General features: G+C 43.7%; 1 protein-coding gene across 4 annotated transcripts in view; it reads right to left on the bottom strand.

The window, feature by feature from the left end:
* EVC (EvC ciliary complex subunit 1) overlaps positions 1–26,064 on the bottom strand; it is a 206,532-nt gene that overhangs the window by 17,372 nt on the left and 163,096 nt on the right. For 3 of the 4 annotated variants that reach the window (XM_029591185.1, XM_029591175.1, XM_029591194.1), the window contains 4 exons: positions 25,770–25,979; positions 24,172–24,316; positions 11,222–11,336; positions 6,725–6,851 (listed from right to left, as the gene is read on the bottom strand). In XM_029591185.1, coding sequence (XP_029447045.1) covers positions 6,725–6,851; positions 11,222–11,336; positions 24,172–24,316; positions 25,770–25,979 — 597 coding nt within the window. The remainder of the gene's footprint in view (positions 1–6,724; positions 6,852–11,221; positions 11,337–24,171; positions 24,317–25,769; positions 25,980–26,064) is intronic. The other variant, XR_003854806.1, reaches the window with a different exon arrangement.

Genomic DNA, 26,064 nt, shown 5'->3' with positions numbered 1-26,064 from the left:
AGGTGGACCCTTGTTCTGGAGCAGTGCTGAAAGGCTGCCTGGTCGGATCCAGGGAGCACCTGCCACCAGGAGGCGGAACACAGAAGGAGACAGAGGCTAGCTGGAGCTTCACCACTGGAAGCCCGAGGTCCCCCCCGGGTGGAGCCCTTGGGGACCCAAGCCGCTTGGACTTAGGTGGGCCTCGCAGGGTCTCCCAGAAAGGAAGCTTAATGGTGTGCCCACCAGGATCAAGGGTGCGCGATTGACGTCAAGGCAGGAGGTCTGGAGGACCAGAGAAGGCCAGAACAGTGTCTGAGATGACAAGGCTAGGAGCAGGGCCAGAATCAAGGAGGCAAGGTCAGTAATAGCAGAGGTCAAATTCCAAAGGTCAGTCCGAGAGTAGTCAGCCAAAGCAGAGGTCAGGTTCCAGAGGTCAGACGTGGTTGAGTAGATAGGCAGAGGTCAGTATCTGGGCAGCGGTCAGCATAGTCACAAACAGGCAGAGGTCAGTATCCGGGCAGCGATCAGCGTAGTCAAGAACAGGCAGAGGTCAGTACCAGAGAGTCAGTCCAAGAGGTACTACCTGAGGGAACGTAGGAACAGAAGGAAGCTAGAACAGAAGGATGCTGGAACAAGGGGACATTGGAACAGAAGGACGCTGGAACAAGACTGGAATGAGACTGGAACAGGCAATGAAACAGGGAGGCAAATTAGTACACACACGGTGTCAACCCGATTGCAAGGAAGTGTAGGCAGGCACTTCCTTTAGTACTGCATTCAATCAGGGCGCGCCGCGGAGCTAAGACCCGCCCCGGCCCTATAAGGGACTGGGCGGCCTGCGCGCACCTAGGGGCAGGGCCAATGCCACGGAGGACGCCAAGCCCCGCCGTGAGGCCTGGTGCTCTGAGGAAGGCCCAGTGACTGCTGCCGCGGGATGCCAAGGCCTGGAGGAGCTTGTGGCTGCTGCTGGAGAGGCCGACCCGGGACCTGCAGAGGAGTTGGAGAGGTGAGCAGGCCTGTGCGTGGGCCGAGTGTGGACGGGGCGCTCAAAAGAATCATTGCGAGGGGGACATTTCATGAAATTAAATGGTTGCAGATTTACAACAAATTTCGAGAGCATTTTTTTTCAGTCAAATAACAATTAAAGGATAACTTTAAAACATGCTCGTGTGGGCCCATTTACACACAACGTAGCAACAGTATTTTATAACCTATGCGCATATGATATGCACAAATTATAAAATATGAATATATATGCATGCAAATATGCTTCTGCATGTAAAAACTGCATGCCAGATTCATTAAGGCTTTTCTCCCATTTTGTGCCTATGGGAAAAAACCTTAGACGATAACTTTTAAACAGGCATGTGGGCGCACATGTGCACGCATTTGTCAGCCCGAGCCCAGGGACTTAGACATTTTATAACACACACACGTATATGCATACGTGTTATAAAATAGCCTGACTGCATCTACGTTTGTGCAATTTTAAGTGGACACAAGCCTATGCACATAAATGCCACATCTACCGCATCAGTGGGGGGATTTTAAAAGACACGTGCGCCGATGCCAACACCAGTTCATTCCCAGTTTGCCCATGTAAGGAATAGGACTTTCAACTCCCCTAGTTTAACAGCCTCCCCTGTGAGCCCCGACCCTTAAAACCCCCACCAATCAATGAATCTTTATTTTATATCTTGCACATCATTCACAGCAGAAGTAAAGTGGCATGGGACCCCAGCCTGTGCCTGGGCGCATAAGTATTTATGTGCCAATTTCAAGTTAAAATCCAGGAACGCTCATGCCCCACCTAGACCATGCCCATACCCGCTCCTCTTTTTTGAACTTTTCATTTGTGTGCATAGCGGCAAGTACGTGCACATTCAGGTGGCTTTTAAAATCCACTTGGTGTGCACTAGCCCAACTTGTGCGTTTATCTCCCGGTTTTGGCACACGCTGGGCTTTTAAAATTTACATTTTAGTGAATCAAGTTCTTAGCCGGGTAAGTCTGAAAATTGCTACTTAGATTTATCCAGCTAAGTAGCGGCTTTGCTATTACGTAGCTGGATAACTCAGAATTTATCTAAGTACAGCAAAGCAGCTATTTAGCCACATACATCAGAATTTAGCAAGATAAGTGTGCACAACTTGTATACCAGTGTATTTTTATATCTAATCTTAAAGTGAATTGCAAGTAGATTTAACACATGTAAATTAGATGCATTTACACCCCCCCCCCCCCCCGGTAAGGCAGCTTTTACACATGAAAGTCAGGAGATTTTCTAAAATATGTAGAGCAATGAAACTACCACTTTTACGAATTAGTCTACCAGTTGGCCTAGTCCAACTGCAGGTCTTTGAGACCTTCCTGGCTCTTCAGCCTGAAGTTCCCCCCATTTCACTCAGATTCCCCCACCCAGTCACTATTTCACTTTTAAGAGGCTTACGATCTCTTACTGCAGATATTGAGCAGGAGTAAATATTTGTGAGTAAGCTGCTAAATTTACATGTGTACATTGCTTATTAAATAGTAACTTACCAGCGTAAATGTTGAATCCACCCTGGAATACCCCGTCCCATCCTTTTTTTTTTTTTTACACACACAAATTTACTCACAAACCCTGATTTATGCATGCATGCTGGGGTTTCTAAAATAGCAGACACTCACGTATACATTTTATATGCATAACTGCTAATTTTTATGTACACAACATTTCAAAATTCACCTTTTAAGTTGTAGAATTTGTTGCCAGTGAACATGGTCAAGCTTAGTAGTACAGTCAAATTTATAAAAAGGTTTGGCCAAGTTTCTGGGAGACAGGTCCATTAAAAATTATTAAGTAGGTAACTTAGGGTTAGTCACCTCTTACTTCTGGATATGAGCAGCAGGAAATGGATCTCCCCATTTGGATCTACTGAATACTTCCAAGAGACCAGGATTAGTCACTGTCAGAGACAGGATGCTGGGCTTAATAGACCATTAGTCTGACCCAGTATGGCACTGCTGATGTTCTTATGACCCATTGCTTATCATCTTGTGATAAGTCATTTTCACTTGAGTTACTGTGAGAAACAATAAAATGTTAAATCTTGTGAAACTACAAGAAAACTGATTGAATGTCAAAAAAGGGACACAGGCTTTCACTTTCTAGGGGGCCGATGCAATACAGTGCGCTCAGCCGAGCGCACTGTATAACCCGCAGTTGGACGTGGGATAAATATGCGTGAATCCACTTCCTAATGCAATAGGGGGATTAGCGCCTAACGCGCGTCTGACGTGGAGTGAATGAGATAGTGCTCATCACATGCAAATGTATGTGAATGAGCCTATTACTCATTAACTCCGCATGCAAAAAGATAAATGTGCATCTCAGACGCACATTTATCGCTCAGCTATTGCCTGCCTGGAGCAGGCGTTAATAGCTGAGCGCATTGAAAAGAAGTACAGAAAAGCAGAAAAAACTTCATAACAGGCAGGTTATGAAAACCGAGGCCAAGTTTACCGGTGTCGGTCTTTATAACCGGCAGCCGCAGCAGGTCGCATTAGCAAGGAGGCGCTAACGTCTAGGGCTGTGAATCGTGTGCCCGATCGTTTTAACGATCGGGTTCAGCTGGGGGGGGGGGGAAATCTGATCGATAGAGATGTGAATTGGGATCCAAATCACACCAATAATTTGTTTTAGTGAGGCCCGTGCCGATAAAAAAAAAACCCACCCCGACCCTTTTAAATTACCCCCTTAGCCTGCCCCACTCTCCCGACTCCCCCCCCAAAACTTTTTACACATACCTGGTGGTCCAGGGGGGCCGCGGGGAGCGATCTCCCGTTCTCAGGCCATCAGCTGCGCTAAAAAAAAATGGCGCCAATGGCCCTTTGCCCTTACCATGTGACAGGGTATCTGTGCCATTGGCCAGCCCCGTCACATGGTAGGAGCACTGGATGGCCGGCGCCATCTTTATGAGTGGCAGCCGATGGCCCGAGAGCGGGAGATCGCTCCCCGCACCCCCCCCCTCGACCACCAGGTAATTTTAAAAGGTTTTGGGGGGGGGTCGGGAGGGTGGGGGAGGCTAAGGGGGTCAGTTTAAAGGGTCGGGTGGGGTTTTTTTTTTTTTATCGGGCCATCGACTGCCATTTATAGTGGCAGCCAAAATGGCGCCGATGGCCAGAGAGCGGGAGATCGCGCCAGGACCCCCCCCCCCCCACTGGACCACCAGGTAATTTAACATTTTGGGGGGGTTCAGGAGGGTGGGGGAGGGTAAGGGATTGGTTTTAAAGGGTCGGGGTGGGTTTAGGGGTTGTTTTGGTGTACCGGTTTTCCCGCCCTCCCCCCACATAATTCCCGTACCCGATTTAACGATTTTTGACGATAAATCGGGGGAATTTGTATTGTATCGCGCACTCTAACGATTTTTGACGATTTAAAAAACATCGACGATTTTTTTTAAATCGTCAAAAACGATTCACATCCCTACTAACGTCACACAAGCAACCCTAGTGCCTCCTTCCTAGCGCGACCCCCTAATTTACATATTGTATGGCACCCCCCCTTGCGGGCGCCATGCGTACGTTAAGAAAGCGGGCGCTGAAAAGTCAGCGCCCGCTTTCCGCGAACATTATTGCATCGGCCCCTGGGTCAGTTACAGTAATGGTTGACCATAGTGGGCAAGGACCAGGGGCAGAATAAGTAAATGTAAGGTCTGGGACTTCTTTTTTTTTTTTTTACAAATACTGATTAAATTAGAGTCATACAAGTGCATTACAAAGTAACCTGAAAAAAATGATTAGGTTGCTTACAGAATTGTGCTTGTGACTAATATCCATACCAGCTCTTTAAAAACAGCTCATAACGTTGATGTACCACTTAATTTAAGCAGCAAGGTAGAACAAACCAGTTGCAACCAGATTTTTGGTGTGTCTGAGTAAAACATTAACTCAGTCCTATCTTTGAAACTGGTCAGCAAGTGGTGAGACTCTTATTAGAGAACAGAGGACATTAAAACCTCCACACATTACAAACTTGTGGTATGTGGTGAAAAACAAAATTATGCAGGAATGTGTAGCAATACCAGCCTGAGGTCCCTCATGTTATTGGCTACCACTTTCCACAGGCATAAAAGCAAGTAGTTTCATTTAAGACACCAATAGCACACATCTTTCACACTATAAAAACAAAGTTGAAACGATTTCATAAGTTCTATAGGGCAACATTTAAAGGGTAGTTTTCAAAGAGACCTCTCTGGGTGGAATAGTGCTTTACCTGCAGAAATGGCCCATTAGAAAATTGAAATAACTGATATGCATGTAAAATTATGCGCACACCTTGTATGTGCATGCTTTCATGCACACAGTGAAAGATGTCTGAGGGAGTAGAGGCTGGGCGGGGATGGGACTTGTGCATATGTTTTTAAATTTAAAATGTGTGGTGTGAATTTTAAAAAAGTTGCTCATGTTAAAAGTTCAATGTACGCAAATATCCGGGCCGAGCACGAGCAACTTGTATTTTAAAACGGCCCAATTACATGCATATATACGTGCATGAGCAACCAAACACATGGGGAAAATGGGTGGAGTCAGGGAATGTCACAGGCATTCTGGGGTAGGGCCAAGGTTTATGCGCATAAGTCCTTATTTTAAATGTGGCAGCTGTAGTGCGCCTCAAGGGGTTAGCTGCATATATTTTCTTCTGCTCTTGATGAGGTGTAAGTCTGCAGAGATCTCTTTTTAGGCCTAAAATGACTGGGTGAGGCATCTGGTTAACTAGGGGGGAGTGCAGGCTGAAGAACCAGAGGAGTCTAGGTGAACTCAAGATAGATTGGACAAACTGGTGGACTAACTGGTAAAATATGCTTATGAGCATGCATTAAAGCTGACAAAGTCCTAAGCAAGATATTTGAACTATATTTGCTCAAGTAACTGCTTAAAATTAGGAGCACACATACCCACGCTTGGTATATTTTAAATCATATGTGCGTAATTGACCGCATGATTTAAAATTCCTGCGTATGTATGGTTGTGCATGCATAAGCACCTACACAGGCACCCATGTGCTCATGTTAAAATTACTGTCCTTATGCGTACATTCTCTTGGCAAAACTATAATAGGTGGATTTCTGTTCGGGTAGTTTTACCAGGATTACTTTCAAAGCAAACTTTCGTATGTAAGTTCGTTTGGAAAATTGGTGGAACTCATGCACGCAACAGCTCACAAATTCATGTGAACTGTTATAAAATTACTCCCTTAATGTGTACTTAACAACTGTTATAATAACAATAATGATTTAAGAATGCAGGTCAAACCCCTCTCCCCCACTTTTGTGTGGGATGCGCAAAGAAATTCAAGAGTGTTAAAAGCTAATCCATGTTATGGCTAAGCTCTTATATGTATGTATAAATGTGAAATCAAAGCAGCTTCCACTTGATTCAGCCTTGGCCACACTGTTTATGTGCAATATCTTTCCCAACTTACTTGGGTGCCTTTCACCTCTAAACAAATAAACAAATTGTAGAGGTCCAAGGCACCAAGTAAGCTAGGATTCAGAGCTGCAGTCCCTTTAATGGCTCCCCCTGCCCCCAAACACCTGTTGATCTCACTTTGGGAATGGGCTACAGGAATTTGCCAGCTGAACACAGAAACCAGTCTTTCAAGGCACAGAAGGTCGTCCAACGGCATTCTTGTTTTTCCATTTGCAAAAGCTGTTATTGATTGATGAATCTGGCTAATATGCAAGACATTTACATGTGCTTTACCTTTAGCTGGCTCTCAAGCTGTGCTTCCAGATGATGCAACATTAATTTCTTTTCTTTTAGTGAGTCCAAGCGAATCTGCTCATGAACATCAAACTGCTCCAGCAGCCTTTTTTGTTGTAGAAACATCCTAGAGAAGAAAGTGGGCTCAGTTAACACCAGGAAAATGAGCATACGCTACGTTTAAATTATGGAGTCAGAGCAATGCTGTGGCTGTTGGCGTTTGCCATTCATTGAACCAAATTAGCTGGAAGTCGAGTATTAAAGAGCCACATTGCAACGATGCCTTCCTTTTAGCCTTGGTTCTATATGAAGACAGGCTTATTAAACGGTACTAAATGTCTGGGTGTGATTTGGTTTGTGTGTTTCTGTGTGTTGTAGGAATCCATGCAAGTTCGAAAGGGTTAACTACAATTATATATGTTAAAAATAACTGAAATTATAATGCATAAATGTAATCCATGCTAAATTATGCCAATGGGATAATAACCTTCAGCAAATTGTAAACAATGAATCTTACTTGTTGGATGGCAACGAGATGTTTCAGGTTACTATGACATATCCATCTTAGTCTCAGAGAATGTTCTAAGTTCAGGATTGTTTGCTCATGTATGTTTCATAAACATACTTGTTATGGTGGTGAGTTTACATCATATGAAACTCATCATTTTGCAGCAGATGGGTATATTATTCAGACAGAAGATGGAGGAATAAACTGTTATCTTGGCTCAAGGGAAGTTTGGTGAAAGCTAAGCAGTTGCACCGTTTATTAGGCTAGTAGTCATCATCTTAGCAGACCAGACAAGATGGACTTAGATGAGATGATGTGGGAATGGAGGAAGAGGATGCAAGAAGGAATCTCTGATGGTGAGAAGGGCAGTAATGGACACTAAAATGTATGCAATGAGGGGTGAAAGACTAAAGTGCACGGACTGGGACAGGGATCTTGGGGTGATAGTGTCTGAAGATCTGAAGGCGACATAGCAATGTGAGAAGCCAGTGGCTAAATCCAGAAGGATGCTGGGCTGCATAGAGAAAGGAATAACCAGCAAGAAAAAAAAAAGAGATGTTAATGCCCTTGTACAGGTCCTTGGTGAGGCCTCACCTGTTCAATTCTGGAGACCATAACTCAACAAGAAAAGAGGCAGGATGAATGCAGTCCAGAGAAAGGTGACCCTCTGCCGGACCAGTAGAAAAGGAGCCAGTTAGAAGGCATGGACTAGTAGTTTTATGTTTCTTAGGGAAATCAGAATTACAAGTCCATGAATGTAATAGGGTGAAGCCAGGACTGGCTCAGCCTCACTAGCAGAGATGGAGCCCATTGGGAACCCTAACTGGTCTTCTAGAATACTGAAGTCTTTGCAGTCTGATATCTTTGATGGAAAAAGGGATCTGGGTGGTTTTGAAAGCTAATACACATCATTCAGTCCAAGATCTGGAACCCAGTGCCATCAGTAACTGTTCCCTTTTCAACGCCCTTACCTAGTCATGAAGCCCCCACCACTGCACTGCTGAAACAGGGAGTACTATAGACACAGGTGGAATATATGTAGTAGGTGCAGAACCAGCAGCAGTGTTCATAAAGCCCTCATCTTATCAGTGTCATGCACTTCCAGGATCCCTACAAATCATATCAGAGCAAAGTTACCAAGTTGCTGCACCAGTTAGTAGCTCTGCTGCCTGTACAATGCATTAATGGAGCAACACCAAAAAGTAGAGAATGCTGGCATTCCCTATAATCAAGGGTCAGTATAGGGATTCTGGCACTCTCAGAGCCTAAAGAAAGGAGAGATTCTAGCAGGGGACTGGAAACTGTTAGAAGAATGAATGACAAGGAATGAGCGATATAAAGTAACTTAAAACAACTCACTGACTAATGTATGAAGACCATTGAAACAGAAGACAAGTTATGTAGCACAATTTACTATATAAACCCTTGAGTTAATATGCTTTAAATGACTTGTGGAACTATAATATGAATGTCAATTTTGTAAACTGTGGTGATCTTCTTTTGGAATGACAGTATATAAAATGCTTAAATAAATAAATAAATAAATAAATAAATAAATAGATAAATATATAAAAACTGCAGAATACAAGGGCAAGGGGTAAGTGTGTGTGTGTGTGTGGGGGGGGGGGGGGGGGGATTGTGGCATCCCCAGAATACAGGGGAATTAAATGGAAGCCAAGGGGGATTGGGAGGGGAGACATAGCAGCCAAAGGAGGAGGAAAAGAGGAGAGGAGAAAGATTGGGTGTGTGAAAATAGATACTGTACATGAGCATGTGATTGTAGAGGAAGACAGAGGCAGATGTAGCTTATATAAGTGGGTGGCGTTTCTTTGATTGTTTGGTGATAAGAGATTGTGTGGCACAAACATAATGGGACTAAAATGGTGTGTATGAGAAAGTACTGGTGTGCTACTCTGTAAAATGCGTGTGGGCATGAATGACATGGTGTGGATAGGTGTGTGTGTGAGAGAGAGAGAGAGGAGTGGTGTGTGTGTTTGTGGTTGACTGTCTTTCTGTATACAGAACTGACCCCTAGATTCAACTGTAAGAAAGCTGCAAGTCTGACTTATAAAACTATGACATCAAATAGTGACTCTTCTATTCTTAAATTACTTTTAGCGTTTCCCTGCTAATATCACCCCTACCAAGGGGAAAATCTCAAAAAAATATATATTTTTCTTTGTATTACTCTGCACCTTTATTTTTCATGTGCATATATGGTTGCTTAAGATACAATCCATGCGTTATCCTCATGGGTCTTTAATTACACTATGTTTCAGTTTCTTTAGTGAGGAAATGCAGAATGATTGTTTGGGATATAAACAGCTTTTATGTGGACTATATGCTTTAACTGGAAGCACTGTTTAGTGTACGCTCTTTTTTTTTTTCATTGCGCCTGTGGGATTTTGTGCATGCTGTGGAACAGTTGAGTTGAACTTAATTAATTTTTCCATATCTGACTCTTGGCAATCATAAATTTACACAGATTAATCTCTGTAGCTCGATCTTTGTATACAATTGATGCAAGTATAGCTTTCAATATCTCAGCTTTCCAGCCAGAAGATAAAGATTTCTTCCATTCATTAATTTCTTTTTATAAATACTTTATCCACAAAGAGGAGAGCAGGCCTTAGTTTTCACAATGCTTTTCTAAGTCTAAAATCCAGCAGGCAACCTGCTTTGAGCCTCAAACAATAAGAACATATATACATTCAAGTCCATGGGCTTTACACCTTCCAAAAACCATACCTGGTTGTTCTTCTAAGGAATGTTTTGATTTTTTTTTTAACCTAAATGATTATAATCACAGGAGAATTGCTTAGGAATCTGAAAAATGCATCGACTTGTAAATTAACTGTGCGAGTGCAGAAGTGCGAGAATAGTACTAGTATGCGAAGCTTCCTTTGCCAGTGGTCACCGATTTTCTCGTTGCTAAGGAAACTGACCTTTGGAAGCATGGTTTAGACTTTAGAAGAACGCGTGTCCAAACCTGCATTCTGATGTGCGTGTGTCAGACTACAGGAACTGCAGCAGAGTCAGAATCTCCAAGATTCCAAACAAAACACTTTAGGAGCTGAAACTCATATAGAAATATACATTTCCTTGTTTGTTTGTCTTTTAATTTATTTCTCTCTGGCCAACAAATTTTAGCATTTTCAAGTATGTTGCTACCACACTTTAATCTGCATTGTGAATGTTTGGAAACCTCACCAGCACCTTTCAGTGATTTCAGAGCCTACTGCTGCAGTGCCAGTCAGCACTTTTGAATATTCATGCAACTGTGAAGAAATGTCTAAATAATAAATACTGCTCTGTCAGGGGCAGCAGGGATCCAAGCTGTGGTCCTGGGTTTCAAGGCCAGGGGATCCTGCACTGGAGCCTCAGGGACTCTGAATCACAAGGTCCTGCAGAGATTACTAAGTGAAGCAAAATTAGGGTGCCTGCTTCTGTAGGCGCCCATTGAACCAGCATTAGGTGTGCCCAAATAAAGGACTGACACACCTTTCTGGTCCAACAGTCCACACCGAGTTCACCTCATGATATGCTGTTGCCTGGCCATGCTTCTGCATTTCCTGCTTCCTAATCTAGACCTGGTGCTCAGTTACACCCCTGGTTCCTACTCAGATCTTAGTCCTCGGCTACACTCCCACCTCCTGCTCTGGTCCTGGTTCTTGGACCTCCCTAGCTCCTTTTCCGCCTGGTAAGGCTGGGCAGCTACCTGCACCCAGGGACTCAATCTGTGGGGGAATGGCAGATGCTTCAGGAAAAAGAACACCTGCCCCAGGATGTCCAACCTCTCTGAGAGACACCGTTTTATTTCACTGTGGGAACGCAAGCTGGGCACTCTCACATCCAGGCATCACAATATATTTTAGTTTTGTTTATTGAAAAATTCTGTAGTGAAGTCAATCCTACAATTTCCCCTGCCTTACAATAATACAGGAGCAGCAGTCTAGTACACTAAAAGTGCCAGCCCAGCTTAAAATTACCACTGGCCGACTCCTGAAGATTTGGTGGCTGTGTTTCTGTCCAAATTTTCATTTGGTGGATTCTCATCCATGTCCTGCTTTCTTCTGAGTCTGAGTCTGCTTGTTTCTGCCTTTCCTGTGAGAACAGAAAATTTTCTTTAAACCCTTCTAAAAATCAAAATGTAAAAAATGTGCAACTCCTCTTATCAGATCTCCCATTTTACTTTTTGCACCACAAATGGTCACTATGGAAGTAAGTTTAAAAGGAGTTATACGCGTAAATATAATATACTAATGTAGCAATTTTAAAAAGCCATCTACATACATAAAGTATGCTTACCCATGTAAAACCTATGGACAATCCAATGCCATATATTGTAGCAATTTTCAAAAGTTCACTTACATGGGTAAAGTGCATTTACATATGTAAAACCCAATTTTAAGCTTGTAAATTTATTTTTTTTTAAATCAGGCCCAAAGTTTGTAAAATTAGAAAACAGCAGACGTTTGTGTACAGTGTTGGCGTACCATGAAGAGGTGCACATTGAAGAAATGAGATTGGCTTGTCCTGAAGATTCAGTTCCCATTTGGATGAGGCAGAGTCTGTTGCGGCAACATGAGTGTAAATGCAGTCAGCTCATAGGGGATGAGCTGACTGCAATAGGAACTATTTTAATGAAAATGTAAAATTTTGGAAGCCCTGGCATTGCATCCCCTATGAGCTGACTGCATTTACACTCATGTTGCAGCAACAGACTCTGCCTCATCCAAATGGGAGCTGAATCTTCAGGACAAGCCACTTGTGACAGGACAGAGTAATAAAGGGCCTGGAGGCTAGGGATGTGCATTCGTTCCCTACGAATTGGGAATCTGCAACGTATAGGGCCCTATTCGTTGTATTTGTGGGGAAGCGAAACGTATCGCAATTTCCCACGAATACAACAAATCTTCGCCGAATTATTCGGCCGCCTAAAGAAGTCAATTTAAACAAACTCCCCACCCTCCTGACCCCCCAAGACTTACCAAAACTCCCTGGTGGTTCAGCGGGGGGTCTGGGAGCCATCCCCTGCACTCACACCCTTGGCTGCCTGTTTCAAAATGGTACCGATAGCCTTTGACCTACTATGTCACAGGGGCTACCGGTGCCATTGGTCAGCCCCTGTCACATGGCCATCGGTGCCATCTTGTGCTCCTACCATGTGACAGGGGCCAACCAATGGCACTGGTAGCCCCTGTGACATAGTAACAGCAAAGGCTATCGGCGCCATTTTGATTACTGGCAGCCGATGTCCCGAGTGCAGGAGATCGCTCCTGGACCCCCGCTGTACCTCCAGGGACTTTTGACAAGTCTTAGGGGACCCTCCTGACCCCCACAAGACTTGCCAAAAGTCCAGCAAGGGTCCGGGAGTGACTACTGTGTACAATTCTGGTCACCACATCTCAAAAAAGACATAGTTTCACTGGAAAAGTTGAGAGAAGGGTGACTAAAATGATAAAGGAGATGGAATGGCTTCCCTATAAGGAGAGGCTAAAGAGGTTGGGCTGTTCAGCTTGGAGAAAAGATGGCTGAGGGGGATATAATAGAGGTCTATAAAATCCTGAGAGACTGGGTAAATGTGTATCAGTTATTTATTATTTCAGATAATACAAGGACTAAGGGGCATTCCATGAAATTGGCAAGTAGCACATTTAAAACAAATCAGAGAAAATTATTTTTCACTCAACACACAATTAAGCTCTGCAATTCATTGCCAGAAAATATGGTTAAGGAAGTTAATAGAGTTAGGTTTAAAAAAAGTTTGGACTAGTTTCTGGAGGAGATGTCCATAAACTGCTATTAATCAAATTGACTTAGGGAATAACCACTGTTTAGTACTGGCATTAGTAGCATGAGTTTTATTTACTGCTTGAGTATTTGCCAGGAACTGCTGGAAACAGGATACAAGGCTTGATGGACCCTTAGTCTAACCCAGTATGGCAACTTCTTATGTTCTTAAAACATTAAAATGTGTGTGTTTATTTATTTTTTTATTTAAACATATTTATTACCTTCCCCTCCTAATAGTTTGGGGCAGGGTAAAATAAAATAAAATAAACACAATAGTTAAAAATGCAAACTACACAAACAGGTACAGTAATATTTATGTTAATGACAGAAAACATAACTCCTAGCTACATATCTTGGCTATTAGAGGAGCAATATTAGAGAGGTATGCTAAATATCTTAGTTACTAGAGGAGCAATATTGAAGAGGTGCACTTCATAATAGGCATACATAGGAGAACTTAAGAAGGTAAATTATCAGAAAATGCTAGCTGAAAAAGATATGACTTTAATAATTATTTAAACAATTTGGACTCTCTAGTTAGTCATATATTCATCAGAAATGAATTCCAAGGAGTAGGGCCATGGATGGAAAAAGAACTATTTCTTCTTACTGTAAGACATGCAACTTTTGGTGAGGGAGTATCTGAAAGATATTGATTTGCAGAGCACGAAGCATGAATAGGAGTATGAATTCTTAATGTAGATTGTATCCAAGGTGAAGTAACATTATGAAGAATATTGTGAATGATTCCAGCAGTTTCATATTGTATGTGATAATAAATAGTAAGCTAATAAAATGATTTAAGAACTGGTATTATGTGATCCCGGATGTGTGTTCCAGTGAGTAAGCAAGCAGCAGAATTCTTATGATTTGAAGCAGACGTAAGATAGAATACGGTAGTCCTGAAAACAAAGAGTTATAATAATTGAGGCCTGATACTATAAGAGCTTGTAGTACAGTTCGAAAATTAACAGGTTCTAAAAGTGGTTTGAAATGACAAAGTAGTTTGAGATTACAAAAGAAGTTTGAATAACTGACAACATATGAGGTTTCATAGAAAGTTTGGGGTCAAGAAAACACCAAGAATGCATGCTTTTTGGGAGAAATGAAAATCAGATCCAATATGCATGAGTAATGGAAGATTTGAAAAGGAAACAGATTATCCTGTTGTCCTGAGAGAAAGCTTTTTCTGAGACAGTCAATTCTGCATCATAGAAAGACAATGAGAAAAGAACTGATTAGTGTCATGCCAAGTAGAGTTCAACAGAAAGGAGAACTGGATGTCATCAGCATAAAACATAAATGACACACCAAGCTGGTCAAGAATCCATGATAAAGGAGTAAGATAAAGGTTGCAAAGAACAGAAGAAAGAAGAGAACCCTATGGAACTCCAGACTGTATAAGATGCCACGATGAAATGGAAGAGTTAATCTTAATAAGATAAACCTGTTTAGCCAAATAAGAAGAGAACCAACTGAGAACAGAACCACCTATACCAAAATCTTTTGGACTTGATAACAAACTGCAATGATCTAAAGTATTGAACGTGACATTGATATCAAGTAACACAAAAATGTAACCTGTGCCCAAGTCAAAACCACAATGGAAGATGTCTACTAATGAGATGAATAAAGTCTTGGTGGTATGTGTTTTGTGGAAACCAAATTGATGATCTAATAATGAGTGATCCTTTAGGAATCGTGTAAGCTGGCTTAATACAATGGACTCGATTATCTTCACAAGAAAAGGAAGAGAAGAAATTGGCCGATAATTGCCTAATTCTAAAGTATCAAGCAAAGGTTACTTTAAGAGCAGCCTGACTGAAGCTCTTTTTAAACAGTCTGGAAGAATGGCAGAAGATAATGAAAGGTTGACAATATCAGAAATAGATCGACTGATACTTTCTCGACAGCACTTTAACAGCACAACAGAACATGTCAATAAAACAAGCTACACAATTCATGGAATGAATGATTTTAACAATTTCTAACTGTGAAACTTCTTTCAAGTGATCCCAAATAACCGAAGTAGTTTAAGTAGATGGTGTGAGAACATCAGTGTTAGAAAAAGATAAGGACAATTTCAAGATCTTATTGTTGAAATGATTAGCAAAGAATTCATAGAGTTGGAAACTATGGAAATTAGAAAATTATGAGAATGAGAAGAAATCCAAGTTAAAATCTTGACAGTGTTGAACAGTTGTTTTGCATTATTGCCAGATGTCAACATTCTATTTCATTTAGCTGCAGAAACAGCCTGTCTGTACAAGTCAAGAAATTGTAAGAATGAAGATTGTTCACTGTAGAAAATTTATGCTACTTAGCCTCTGCTCTATGAACTTGGCACTTGTAAATACTAACAAGTTGGTATACCAGGAAACAGATGTGGATCTGTGGATTTTATGTATTTGGGGGGGAACAAGATCATCAATCACTGAATTGATAGAGTTGTGTTATCTGTCAACAAGCAGCTCAAAAGAATGCAAAACATATCTACAAAAGATCATTCAATTTTTCCACAAACAAAGAAGGATCAACATGAGAGAGCTTATGTAATGCTGTGGATTTCTCAGAAAAAGTAAGGACATCAAATTGTAATCCAGAGTCACACTAATAAGATAATGATCTGTTCAAGGAACCTTGGAAATGCCTATGTTGGTATCATTTACTGTAAAGAATGTCTAATTGATAAAGATTAAATCTAATGTATGACCAGCCCTATGAATGATCTGGTCCCAACCATAAGTTCCCATAGTTTCTAATAATAATTTACCAGTAGGTGAAAGGGTACGATCAGCCACATGAACAATAAAGTCCCCCAGGATGATAGGCTTATCAGGATTGACATTCTATGATAACAAAAATTCAAACAGAGGAGAATGAAACATTTTGTGAAAGAAGATCTGGAGAGGAATAGACTATACATAAAGAAATTGAAAAATGGGCAACATCTGGAAATCTATGCTCACCAGTGCTCATGGTATGGAAAATAAAGCCCCAGATCTACGGGCAATCATGGAAGAAGATGACTTGGATGTAGTGGCTGTCATGGAGATGTGGTACATGGAAATACATGACTGGGATATAATTATTCCAGGCAACAATCTACTCAGGAAGGACCAGGTAAGAAGAAAGAAAGGAAGAGTAGTACTATATAAAAAAAAGCAACTATAAAGCAACAAAATTGCAGGCCTTCAAGGTATGGAGAAGGTACTGTGGATTAATCTGCAAAGAGGGAATGGAACAGACCTCCCTGTAGAGGTGGGATGGACAAGGACAGTATTTGAATTCAAGAAAGGATGGGATAAACCCAGAGGATCTCTGAGTGAGTGTGTAGGGATTGTAAAGGTGATTAGTTGGTTTGGATGGGTAGATTAGATGGGTCATAATGGTCTTTTTCTGCCATCAAGTTTCTATGTTTCCGAATATAGGTCTGACTGTAGCTTTTCTTAGGCTGTCAGGTTGGTGGCCCTCTGTGAGAGAGGTGTTGATTATTGCTTCAAGGAGGACTTATTAGGTCTGTTTTAGCTAGCTTGACTATTCAAGATAGACAGGGGTCATCACTGCATGTAGCTCTGAGATCAGTGAGGAAGGTATTGATGTTCTCTTCCTGAAGTAGATGGAAAGAAGACAGAAATTATGTGTGTGGGGGGAGAGGAGTATATGTGTCTGCTAGAAGGTTGGCCTTTGGGGCTGCCCCCAGTTCTTCTCTGATCTACATAATCGTATTTGTAAATAATCTGGCTATTTTACTGCATTGGATTTCTGGTGAAGGGAGGTTGGGAGTGGTTACTAGGAGTTTGTTGAGCATTAGGAAAAGTTCCCCCCTGGCTGAATGTTTGGCCTGGTTAATTACTCTGGTATAGTATGCCATCCGTTATGGCTGTGGTTCTGCAATAGGTTGCTTGGAGTTGCCTGCTGTTTAACTTGTTGGCCTGTAGGATTGATTTTTACAACTTTCACTTGAATCTTCTTTCAATTTGTTTTTTGTTTCTCTATTTCTGGTGTGAATCATGTGGTGGACTTTGGGTTTATGATACAGCAGAGTTTCAAGGGGTCAATTTAATCAATTATTACTTTTAGATCTGAACTGCAGTTGTGAACCAGAAATTGAGTGAGGTGGGAGGTCACAGTCTAGCTCCAGGAAGGTATTCAGGAAGGCTTCTGGGTTATGGTCTGACTTGTAATTTAGTTACTTTGTTATTGGGCTTGAGGGTTTCTGCTGGCTGTAGTGTGAGTTGTATTATAAGGTGGTCTGTCCAAGACTGCTGAGTGGTTCATAAGTCTTCAACAGATAAATGTTGCTGTAGTTGGTTTGATGCAAATAACAGGGCAAGTACATGAAACACATTACATGTGGTCTGTTTTACTAGTTGGAAAGGGCCTAGGCTTCTGCTGAGGCCATGAAATCCCAGGCAAGGTCCCGGTCTGGCCTATCTACTTGGATGCTGAAGTCACCAAGAATCAGAGTGCTCATGTGCTCAAGAATTATTTCTGAGATGACTGAAAGGAGGTCTTGGAGGTGTTCGGATTTCACTTGTTTCACAGCCTTATCCTACTTTCTTGACACCTCCTTACCAGCAGATGTCCTCACTAAGTCTCTCTACTAGCCTTTCCAAGCTCCTCCTCAAAGCCGTTGCCATGCCCAAGTCCCAGCGTTATGTAAACCTGTCTTGTCAGAAGATCCCTTCCTTTTCATGGTGTTGCTTCTGGCTCCATGACCTGACCCCTGTTCTGTCTTGCTTTGTCTCATGACCTACGGGCCTTCTGCCTTGCTCTAGCTTGTCTTGTGGCCAATGGGCCTTTTGTCTTGTGCTTTGCTTTGAGGCCTTTGAGCCTACTCTGTCTACAGCCTTGTTGCCTTCGGGCTTGTCTGTTCTTTGTTCAGTGTTTCCCTTGTCTGCCTTGTCTGATTCCTGCCCTTATCTGCCTTGTTGTTTTTGTCATATTTGTACCAGTGTCCTGCCCAGTCTTGTCTGTACAGTATATGTCTTTGCCTTGCTTTAACTGTATCTTGCCTAGTTCCAGGTCCTGTCTGTATCCAGCCTTTGCCTTATCCTGCTTGCCAGTCTGCCTGCTTTGTACCCTGCTTGCCAAGCCAGTCCTGTCTTGTATTTAGCCACAGTCTGTCTGTTTTGTCCTACTTATCTTCAGCCTGCCTCGTCTAAGCCTGTCTCCAGCTTGCCTTATCCTGCTTGTCTCCAGCCTGTCCGTCCAAGCCTTGCCAAGACTTACCCCTATGATGTACAGTCGATGCAGAGACCTACTGGCCCTCAGAACTCAAGGACTCAACCTGTGGGGGGAGGGGGCTAGCTAGGTGGAAGGGCAGCCCTTTTTTAATTCTAAGTTCTGCCTTGCCATCCCGTGCTGCTCCCAGGTGTTATAATTAGTAAGGTTTGGGTGGACCCTTGGACACTGTGGCAGCTGACCATGCCCATGGAGGGAAGTCCCGTGAGGGGCCAGAGGTCAGGCTCAGCTCTGGATACACAATCATAGATATTTCTTTATTTAGACAGTTTGAGAAGCCACCAGAGGTGGCTTCTCAAACTGTCCTCCGGTAGCTGTCCTCCGGTAGCAGTGCTGTAGTAGAGAGAACTGAGAAAATGAGTACAATAGAATATTCACAGAGTACAATAGAATATTTACAGAGCTGGCCCTCGAGGAGCGAGTACCAGATCCCTGGGAGCAGAGCGACTCGTTGGCAAAGTACTCACACAGCGGTTCCATGTAGGAGATGGCACTGGTGCTGGAACGGGGACAGGCCCTCGAGAAGCGAGTACCTGGCTCCAGGGAGACAGCTCTGAGGAGTGGATGATATTAGTACTCACTGATGGTGTCTGTAGCGAATTCTTCCAAGTAGAAGAGGAGATAGATGCAGGCAGCGAGTCAGGGAACATGGGCCCTCGAGGAGCTAGTGCCGGTTACCTGATAGCGATCTGAAAGAAGCAAAAGAGGTCCCCGAGGAGCGGGTACCCCATTAGCAGAAAGAGTCCAATGAAAGTTGGAAAGGCAGAGTATCTGAATACGGAGAGCGAATCCCATCCATAAGAATCCCCTTGTTAACTCAACGGCTAGCAATAAACTGTAGGCTTAAATATCCAGGCAGTGTGACGTCATCACAGGGGGACACCCCTGAGGAACATGCCACTGAGGAAATAAGAATAAGGGCCGCATGGTGCGTGCGCAATAAGGTACCTGTAGAACATGGCGGGAGGCAGTGCCCAAGCAGGTCCGGGGATGCCAGAGAGGATTACAGGCGAACACCGCGGCAGCCAAGCATCTGTGAAGAGCAGGAGGAGCCACAAAAAAGGAAAGGTAGGTGGAGTGAAGCCATCAGGAAGTGACGGTCACACCATGTTGGTGTCCCTGACTCAGGGAACCATTACAGGTGGGCTTAATCTGTGCCTGATGATGGACAATAAATCAGGAAGATTCCTCATTTGGGTTGGGTACTGGCCTACAAAAGCATGAAGTCAGTTTCCATGATCTCTTAGGTGGGGTTGGAGGTCAGGTTTTAGGCTGAAAATTTTGCTAACCCTCCTCCTCACTTGTTTATGTGTTGCTTGTGTTATGTCAGAGGTGGACCCTTGGGCTGAGGTGGGGTTGATGCAACCCGTAGGTGAGGACCTACAGGTCCCCACCATCAGCAGGTGGAGTGGGCTGAAGCTAGAGGCTGCTGGAGCTTCACCTATTCCAGCCTTCATTTCCCTCGGGTTGAGCCTTTGGGTGCCAGGGCAGGTAGAACTTAGATGGGCTTCGAGGTTAGCAAGAGGTGAATAGCTGTTCAGCCCAGAGACAGCAATTGGTAGATAGAACTATGCTATCTTGGACTGGATTCAGTATGAGGGCTCAGGTGCCAAAGGAACAATAGGGAACTAGAGGCACCCGAGCAAAGGAAGGCTTAAGTCTTGAAGGTCCACATCCAGAGGATAGGCAAGGAGAGTCGTCACTGACAGGCTGGATTCTGAGCTGGTGGTGAATGGAGGTTGTGGCAAGCAACGAAGAACTCTGAATGAAGGAGAGTCTTAGCGTAGTCATGCAAAGCGAGGGTCAGGGCATGGAGAAAGCAGGTATAGTCAATCCAGGCAATAGTCACGGTATGGAGCAGGTAGACGTGATCAGGCAAGGCAGTGGTCAGGGCGTGGAGAAGGCAGAGATGTTCAGACGTAGCAGAGGTCTGGGGCTGGAGAGTAGCTGAAGAGTAGTCAGGCGCAGCGAAGGTCTGGGGCTGGAGAGTAGCTGAAGAATAGTCACGCATAGTCAGGGTCTGGGGCTGGAGAGTAGCTGAAGAGTAGACAGGCGTAGCAAAGATCCGGGGCTGGAGAGTTAGTCAGGCGTAGTGGAGATCCAGGGCTGGAGAGTAGCTGAAGAGTAGTCAGGCGTAGCGAAGGTCAAGACAAGAGAGTCAATCCAACACATAGACGAACAGGAACTAGGAGAACAGGAACCGGGAACCACAGGAAGATAGGAACACATGATGAGGCGATTCAAGGAATAGCAACGAGTACTTGGAGTATGAGGAGACCTGTTGAAAAGGCAATGCTATGGAGCGAGGCCTGAGCTTTTATATGCTGATGGTTCTGACGTCAGCATCCGGGTCCGCGGCCAGGTTCCTGCCGCGGGCCCTTTAAAGGAATCACTGATTTGCATGTGCGCACGCACCTAGGAAGGGGCGCGGTGCTGGTCTCTCCGTGGGAGAGGCAGAGAGGCCCGACGAACAGGAACATCCTAGTTGGCAACACTGGGCAGTGCAGCAGGGCCGGAGGCAAAGGAGGGAACCCGAGGTCAGAGCTGGCGGCCCACTGCCACCAGGGAAGAGGAGCCAGCAGCTGGAGTCCATCTGAAAAGGTGAGAGGGCGCTGCCGCGGGTGGCACGCATAACAGTACCCCCCCCCCCCTTTACGCCCCCCTCCTGGAGGTTGGGGTTTGCCCAAATGGGCATGCTGGAAATTCAAGAGGAGGGTCTTATCCAGAATTTTTCGGGCTGGCTCCCACAAATTCTCTTCGGGTCCATATCCCTCCCAAGAAAGGAGGTACTCCTATCAGCGGCCCCTGCGACGGATGTCTAGAACCTCATGGACCTTGTACGTCATATCAGTTTCTGCCACCAGAGGAGGTGGCTCAGGAGCTTTCCGGGCAGGCCAAGATAGAATGACAGGCTTTAAAAGTGATACATGGAATGTATTATATATCCCCAGTGTAAGGGGCAGCCGAAACTGGTATGTAACAGGTCCAATGCATCGGGTAACAGGAAAAGGTCCAATAAACCTGGGAGCAAATCTCTGTGATGGAATTCGAAGTTGGATATATTTGGTACTTAACCAGACTTTCTGGCTAGGAAGGAATTCAGGAGCCGAGCGGTGTCGACTGTCAGTAGTTCTCTTGGCCCAGGAGGCAGCCTGAAGCAGGCAAAGATTTGTCTGTTCCCATAGTGTCTTAAGGGCATCTGAAGTAGCCTGTGCCGCAGTAGATGGCACGGATAGAGGTATGGGTAGTGGTGGTCAAGGTTGTTTCCCATTGATGATTGAGAATGGGGATGTACCAGTAGCTGTAGTGATGTGAGAGTTGTGAGAAAACTCTACCCAGGATAAGAGGTCCGACCAGTTATCTTGTTGGTCATTGATTTAAGCGTGCAGGAAAGCCTTCAAAGAGCAATTCATTTGTTCAGCTTGCCCGATGGCCTGCGGATGATAGGCGGTCATGAGGCTGATGTTAATACCGAATTTTCGGCAGAGTGAGCACCAATACCTGGCGACAAATTGAGGACCTCGATCTGAGACAATATCCATGGGTAATCCATGCAATCTGAAAATATGGTGGAAGAACAGTCGTGCTAGCTCTGGAGTGGATGGCAGGCCCGGTAGAGGTACAAAATGGGCCATTTTAGAAAAGCGGTCCATGGTGGCCCATATTATGGTGTGACCTTTAGAAGGTGGCAGATCCACGATGAAATCCGTAGACAGGTGAGTCCACGGTTCTTCGGGTGCTGGAAGCGGTTGAAGAAGACCCCAAGGTCTCCTGACTGGGGGTTTCTGCTGTGCACAAACATTACAGGATTTGACATATGTTTTTGTGTCAGAGGCCAAGGTAGGCCACCAGAAGAACCGCTGGAGCAGTGCCATGGTTCGTGCTCATCCTGGGTGACTGCCAAATTTGGAATCGTGTGCCCAGCGGAGAACTCTTTCTCAGAGTCATTGGGGCACTACTATTTTTCCAGTAGGAACTGGATGAATGGCAGACAGAGATACAAACTGGGTTAATGATGTGGGTTGGTTCTTCCAGAATGTCTTCAGGCTCGAAAGACCGTGATAAGGCGTCCGCCTGGAGGTTCTTGTCAGCTGGGCGATAGCGGAGTTCAAAATCAAATCTAGAGAAGAATAAAGCCCATCGGGCTTGACGGCATTGAGCCATTGTGCTTGACTCAAATGTTCCAGATTTTTATGATCAGTGAACACTGTAAATTTATGTTGTGCGCCCTCTAGCCTCAGGCGCCACTCTTCGACAGCCAACTTTATGGCGAGCAGTTCGCGGTCCCCGAAGCTGTAACTTTGCTCTGCCGGTGAGAATTTACAGGAGTAAAAGGAACAGGGAACTACAGCACTAGAGGCAGTGCGTTGACTTAGGATGGCCCCAGCCTCAATGGCGGAGGAGTCAACTTTGATTATAAAGGAATGAGTTGGATCTGGGTGATATAAACAGGACCCCTTCTGGAAGGCTTCTTTCAAACGATGGAAGGTGGCAAAGGCTTCAGGTGGTCAATCTCGTGTATTTTGGCCTTTAAGGGTCAAGGCTGTCTGTGGAGCAGCCAGTGTTGAATAGTGTGGGATGAAGTGACAATAATAGTTGAGAAATCCTAAGTAGCGCTGAAGTGCTTTGAGTTCCCCTGGCTGCGGCCAATCCCACTGGCGCCAGCAAAGAGGAGCCAGCAGCTAGAGTCCGTCTGAAGAGGTGAGAAGGCCGCGCTGCGGGGCTGCCACGGGCGGCATGCGTAACAGCTTGCGTGAAGATGTAGCCTTATGGGTAGATTTGAAGATGTTGGGGGGTATCCGTGTCATGAGTACTTGTCTTGGATACACACAAGTTGTCTGTAGATCCTTAGTTTGTACACCACTCAGGAGGTGCAGTTCATTGTGGATGGCTTTGGTGTTTGTGGGGATGGTTTATCCCATTTGTTTTGTCTGCTCTGTGCTGAGAATATCTCAGTATAACTGAATAGTGGGATCTTTTTGGTTATGAGGCCTGGGGGTGTAGTTGGTGAAGTTATCTGCCCTGATCTGTGATTATTTGGATGTCAGATGCAATGTGGGGGAGGGAGAGGGAACTGATTTGGTTTTGTGCGAATGACACAATTATTGAAATTATTCACAAAAGGGATTTCCAATAATGGATCCCATTACTTCATTAATTGCAAATTCTGATTCAATTGTAAACTGATCTACTGCCTCACTTCATTTAAATGTATTGCAATCCACCCTGAGACCAACTTTGGGAAAAGGCAGAATATCCTATCTCCATAAATAAATAAGTAAATGATCTAAGCACAGTAGCAAGCTGATCATTATCAGAACCCCACCCAGGTCGCTCATTGGCACATGGAAATTGGGAATATAGCATGAACAACCAGAAAGTGGATTTGGAGAGAGCAGGAGGCATTGTTATAATAAAATGCATACAAAGTTCTGTACCAAAAAATTGTAAAAACAAAAATACATTTGGATACAAATGAAAGAAAACCTAGAGGCAAAACCAAAAGAAAGGAAGTAATAATGCTAAGTGGCAAGCTGTTTTGAGTAATTTATTTTTTTTTGCTACTGCTGCTTTAAGTAGCATATCTGGATATGAACAATTACCTATGCATATGAGCTGCATTAATTATAAAGCACTGTATCTTTGTGCAGCTATGAAGCTACACAAAACTAACACTGATTCACTCAAGAAAAGAAATAGTGAACAGTCCTGAGCAATTACAGTTTTTGGTACCAATGAATGCAAAAAGGTTTATACAACTTGGTTCTGCAGTTAGAATTGTGGTTATAACAATCACATAGTTTTTGAACACAAATATTGACAATATTTGCAACACATAGGGAAAATCATTTTCTTTTTAATGTAAAAGAGTATTTATGAGGAATTGTCGTCTTACCTTGCAAACCTTTTAATCTTTTCAGCTTTTCTTGCTCATATGACTCCAAGATCTGTTCTAATTTCTGATAATAACTGTGCACCAGTCTGTTGACACTATTGCTGGTCACATACACGCTTTCCAAGGTGGCATCTATCAACCTCTCCTAGAGTACATTATTAATCAACTGTTACAAAACAATGAGACCGAGGTTCATTAGATTTATTAGCTACAGAAAGGAGGCAGAAAAAGAAAATTTCTGCTCAGCACATTGAATATTACATTTCATTCTCTCACCTTAACACCATTAATCTCTGTATTTCAGGAAAAAAACAATGCATGGAGTTATACTTGAAATAAGCAAATTGGGGTAATGCATATTTTTTTGGTTTCACTCTCTTACAGTGGTATCAGCTTTGTGTAACATGTCTATTAGCTGTTCTACATTGAGGGAACAAGATTTGCAATTCATTGATTCCAGTCCTTGTGCGCATGTTCTGTGCTTTGCTTGAATGTGGGACATAACTGAACTTGGTTTAACATACTATATGTGATACAATTTTGAGGCATGCTTGGATGCACTGACCAACAAGTTACAATAGGGCCTATGTCCTAAAGGTTTTCTCCCATTTTATGTCTATGGGAAAATATTCTTAGCTCACAGGACCCATTGCCTGATATGATCTGTGGCATTTTTTATCAGTATATAGTAAGAATGGAATCCATTGCATGGCCATCACAAGTTACACATAGGGGCAGATTTTCAAAGGGTTATGCAAGCCGGTACGCGCAAGTTACGTCTGCCTCGGGGGTGATTTAGTCAGGGCTGGGGGGTGGGTTAGATAGGGGAAGGGAGGGGAAGGTGGGGGGGGGGCAGAGAAAACGTTCCCTTGGGAGCGGCCTTGGAGAGAACAGGGAAAGCCATCGGGACTCCCCTCGGGCTCGGTGCGTGCAAGGTGCACATGTGTGCACCCCCTTGCATGCGCGGGCATAGATTTGCTCGCGCCGGGTTGAGCGAACAAATCTACGCCCATGCATACGTTTACAAATCTGGCCCATAGATTGCAAATTGGTGGCAATGGAAGCATGCAATTGGAATATGAAATCTTCCAGTCCTCTTGTAGATGGAGCTAGGTTCTCTGGATGGCCGGAGGCCATTATAGGAGAGATCATTACATTTTAAAAAAAAAAAAAAAGTACACACAGCATAAAGTTAACACCGTTCATGATGAGTTTTATTTTTTACTATAGGAATTTCTGAAATTGTCTAATTCGTCATGATTTGGGGGCACCGAAAAACGAACTGAAGTTTTCCGAAATTTCGGAAAAAATTTGAATTCGTGTTATTGCGCGCTAACGAAGCCCAAACTGATAAAACAAAACAAAGCACTTATCTACTATTCAGATATGTTGATACTGTGTAACTATAAAATATCCAATTGATGCATCCAGTTATATGTAGCTCTAGATCATGAAAATCCATGATTTTTAATCTGCTTGGAAGTAAATTTAGCTAGGACCAGGATGGCTGCAGTTATGATTATTTTATCTTCTGTAATATAAGATGTAAAAAGGGCTCTCTTTTTGAGAGGCAGCAGCCACTCTCCAAAGCCTAGTACCTTGAAGTCCTTGTTGTCTTGTTCGGTCATGCTTCTTGCTGCTTCCTGCTGTGCGTGCTGCACCAGTGCCTGGCCAATCCCACGCTCCACGTGTTGCTGAAGGAGCTGTAATGCTTCCTGGAGCTCTGCGAGTAGCTGCTGGTGGAATTCTGAGCGTTCCTGCTGTGTTTCCTCCTCCAGCCTTCTTTCTTCTTCTGAAATCCGAGACTCCTTTTATTCAATGAAAAGGAACAGAGAGGGAGTTCATTGCTATATACTGCATGGTAGAAAATAGGTCTGCTAACTAAATATAAGT

Source organism: Rhinatrema bivittatum, chromosome 1, assembly GCF_901001135.1.
Source record: "Rhinatrema bivittatum chromosome 1, aRhiBiv1.1, whole genome shotgun sequence".
NCBI classification, from domain to species: domain Eukaryota; kingdom Metazoa; phylum Chordata; class Amphibia; order Gymnophiona; family Rhinatrematidae; genus Rhinatrema; species Rhinatrema bivittatum.
The sequence above is the reverse complement of the archived record's forward strand: the minus strand, read 5'-3'. Positions and strand labels throughout refer to the sequence as shown.